The sequence below is a fragment of the Anoplophora glabripennis genome, unplaced genomic scaffold (genome assembly GCF_000390285.2).
Source record: "Anoplophora glabripennis isolate ALB-LARVAE unplaced genomic scaffold, Agla_2.0 scaffold411, whole genome shotgun sequence".
Taxonomy (NCBI): domain Eukaryota; kingdom Metazoa; phylum Arthropoda; class Insecta; order Coleoptera; family Cerambycidae; genus Anoplophora; species Anoplophora glabripennis.
In genome coordinates, this window is record NW_019416793.1 from 155,612 (window position 1) to 159,347 (window position 3,736).

The window sequence follows — 3,736 nt, forward strand, 5'->3', positions numbered from 1 at the left end:
AAACAAATCCAAATTAGGTAGCAAATTATTTATTTTTCCAATACTGAAATATATTATACATTCTAACGGCCATTCATTCGCCGTCAACGAGATCTAAAAATGAAACACTTTTCGTCGTCAAAAAAACGCGATTCGTAAAGTTAGTATTTTGTCCAAGCACCATTTTTGTCTATAACACTGCAATCTACATGGCATTGATAAAATTAATGTTCTTGTTATAATCCTCAGTGATGTTATCCCATGCGTTTTCAATTGCCTCCCAAAGTTCTTCGACGTTAACTGGACGGAAGTTTCTGTCGTAAATTTTTTTCACCATATATCCCCAGGACTTTGAGGGCCAAGGTAAAACATCGATGTTGTTATCAATGAACCATTCTGACGCAACTCTTGAGGTGTGAATTGCACAATTATCCTGCTTGAAAGTGAAATTCTGAGGATACAGCATGGTCACAACAAACATCAGGACTTTGGCAGCTTATCCAAGCCCAAACGTTAATGGAGAATCTATCGCTGCGCTGTGTGGGTTTCACATAAGGCTCCGAATACCTTATAATCTCTGGTGGGTAGACACGGACAGAAGCATCGGAGCAAGACTGAAAACTTTTTTCGTCCGAAAATATAATATTCTCCCAGAAGTTGTCTGGGCTTCCTACAAATTGTCTTGCAAACTCTAACCTCTGTTCTTTATACTGGGGAGTCAAAGCAACTGTATTTGCGGCCACATAATTCTTCAGCTCCGAATCTTTCACCCGCTTCCTTGCAGTTCGCACTGATCCAGGAAAATTCGTCTCAAAGGAAGCCGCTACTGCCATGTCAAAAGGATTTATTCTTAGGTGGTGCTTACTTTTCGACGTCCACCTCCGTGAACATAACGTACGTGACCTTCCGCAATCCATTTTTCTTTGAGTTTAAATATGCTGTTCTTGCATACATGCAGATCATCCGCAATGATCAATCATTTTGAAGTAAAGGTATAGCTCTCACTTTCTCTAGTTCCGTGAAACGCGGCAACTTGAATTACCAAGCAAATTACTAATGACAGTGACATATAAAAACTTGTCATAATAAGAAGTAGACCACATCACATTAGAAAAATAAATCGTCCACTTTCAAAGGGCCGGCAGTGTACCCTGTATTTTTTATTATCAACATTTTATTAAGGCTTGCTAGCTTAAATCGTAATATTTTAAAGTAAAAAATCTAGTATGTCTCATGGACCATTACTTACGGACCACCCTGTAAATAGAAAGATTTTTAAGATATTGTAAAAATATACATATTATTATTTTAATATTTATTTTTAATTTTGTGTAATTTTTTGTGTGTGTAATTTAATTTTAGTGTATTTTGTTATGTAGTATAGTATATGATTTTTGTAATGTGTAATGATTAAATATTCGTTTGGGCGCCTTTTGCTGTGTAGAATGTAAGTTGTGTGTGTTGAAATCAAATTTTTTATTGGATGCAGGTTCTCATGATAAAATTAAACAATAACAATGACAAATTTCAACGAATTGTACTTTCTTACCTTGGTTTTGCTTATCTCTCCTCCGGCAGCTTTATCTGGCATAAATAATATTAACAGTGTACATTTTATTACAGTGTAGTAATCAATGACACACTGTCCCTCAAAAAACACTTATTCAGAATACTAGCATGAGTTCTTATCTCAGAGAAGCGGTTCAATATTATTCAAATTTACTATTACTATTGATTTGAGTAAGAAGCACTGAATGAAAGCAAAATTTTAACGAATTTCACAATATGACATTTATTAATTATTCATCTTTAAATTCCGAACAATATTTTAAGAAACACAGAAACTAGATTTGTTATGGACTTTTACATGACTAAATAACTGATAAATTTCTTAACTCTACCTAACATGATTTAGAAAATGTTTGGTTAACCAATTAGTACTGTTTTAATGTATTACGGAACAAATTAATTTAAATTAAGAACACAGAAACTAAACTAATCCTTATATTATGAAATGTTCAAAATTATGATTTTTAATTTCTATCCACTGACATTGTCTATGGCTTGAAATGAAGTCTTCGATTTCACAAAATGTTTTTACTTCGAATTCGCAAACACTTTAATTTAGGTTTTGGAGAGTATGCTTAAGCAACTGGACGTACATTTTCCATTATCTCTGCTTTGGAATGTTCAATCTTCACTCTAACTTCGCTTTTAGTGGTGGTTTGACAGCTGTTCTCGTCTGTTGTAGATGGTTTTTGTGTCTGAGTTGGTTGCTTCTTGGTGTTCTACGATGTTATTTGGGGAGCTACAGGATAACATGCACCCCTCACCTGTGTCTGGGACCAACCTGTCTCTCTTCCCACTTGTTTACTTTCCAACGATGCTGTCTTGTTTTCCGTTAGAAGGTAAAATTTCTGATTTGTCCTTTTGTTATTGGTCACTTGTATCCATGAGATATTGTTTTCTAACTGCGCACTTTCTCTCCAACATATTGCGATGTATTTTATTTTAATTAAATTACGGCGTAATTTGTATTTTGTAGCTGCGTAGTAAATTTTTTACATCTTAAAACTAGTTTACAAGAATTTTTATATAACATTCTGCATGACAATTTTTATAATAAACTTCTAGCCTATGTGATTTTCTGATACTATAATATTTGAATTTTCTTTTGTACTAAATTATTTAACGTTTATTTAATTGTAAAATTGTTAAATTGGCCTTTCTTGTGGCATTTTTCTTTTTCTTTCATGCTTCCACTTCGATCCTAAACTTTATCTTTTTGACATGCTTCTCTATTAAAATGTATTAGTTAAATTTTGAATGATACTATTTTAATTTTGATATGAAATAACTATGAAATGAGATTTTTATTTTACTTTAAAAGTGATTTATGTCTTTCTTATAGTCTACACTAAAATTTCATGAATTTTTCTCTACTATTACTCGGTTGTCGTGTCCTGAAATACAGTGTGTGCATTTCAACATGTACCACCTTCCCTAAATCACCTTTATGTCGCTGTGATAATCCATGTTAGAAATACAAATTATATAAAAGGTACCTTACTTTTTGTGTCCAGAAAATGTAGGGAAGCAATTTAAGAGCACCCTATATATTCTTGTGTATTCCGAAGTAAGGAGGATAACTAAAAAAATACAAAAATAAATAAAACATGAGCAGGCACCAAGGCATAAAATTTACTTAGGATAAAGGAGATAATCCAGGAAGAGATTAGTGACCCCAGGCGAAACCCCAAGATGGCCTACACAAATTCTGCTTAGGATTGGTTTTAACCCAATATCAAAGTTCATATCGCTTGGCCATAGCCTAGGGCACAAATTTCTTTCCGGGAAACTAAACGTCCTATACACCGTTTCGAGCGCCCCACAACATTCAATATGGAATTTAATTACTGTAATATATGTGATGAAATAGGATGGTTAAAGAACTAATCAAACTTTGAAAAACATGATTACACTTTGCAGAAATTGGAAAATTTGCGAGTTAGTTACAAGTCTGTAATAACACAGGGGTGTTTCGAGCAGTGAAATATATGTATCACACACACTCCGTGGCAATTAAATAATGGAAGCGCCAGAGGAACATGTTACTTTGTAATTAGTCATCACGCAGATAGCTGTATAGAAAGCCATGACTTTTTCTTCACTCCGCGGATTAAACATATTGTCCAGTCCCTGATTTCATAAAATGTGACTCTCAGTCCCCAGAAATTAAATAAGCTTTCTAAAAAAA

General features: G+C 33.6%; 1 protein-coding gene across 1 annotated transcript; it reads right to left on the reverse strand.

The window, feature by feature from the left end:
• Positions 1-250: 250 nt before the first annotated feature.
• Positions 251-867, reverse strand: LOC111691926. The gene is made up of 2 exons (XM_023455462.1): positions 547-867; positions 251-515 (listed from the first exon to the last, which is right to left on the reverse strand). Exons 1-2 carry the CDS (start codon positions 810-812, stop codon positions 476-478), a joined length of 306 nt encoding a protein of 101 aa, XP_023311230.1. The 5' UTR covers positions 813-867; the 3' UTR covers positions 251-475.
• Between the last annotated feature and the right edge of the window lie 2,869 nt (positions 868-3,736).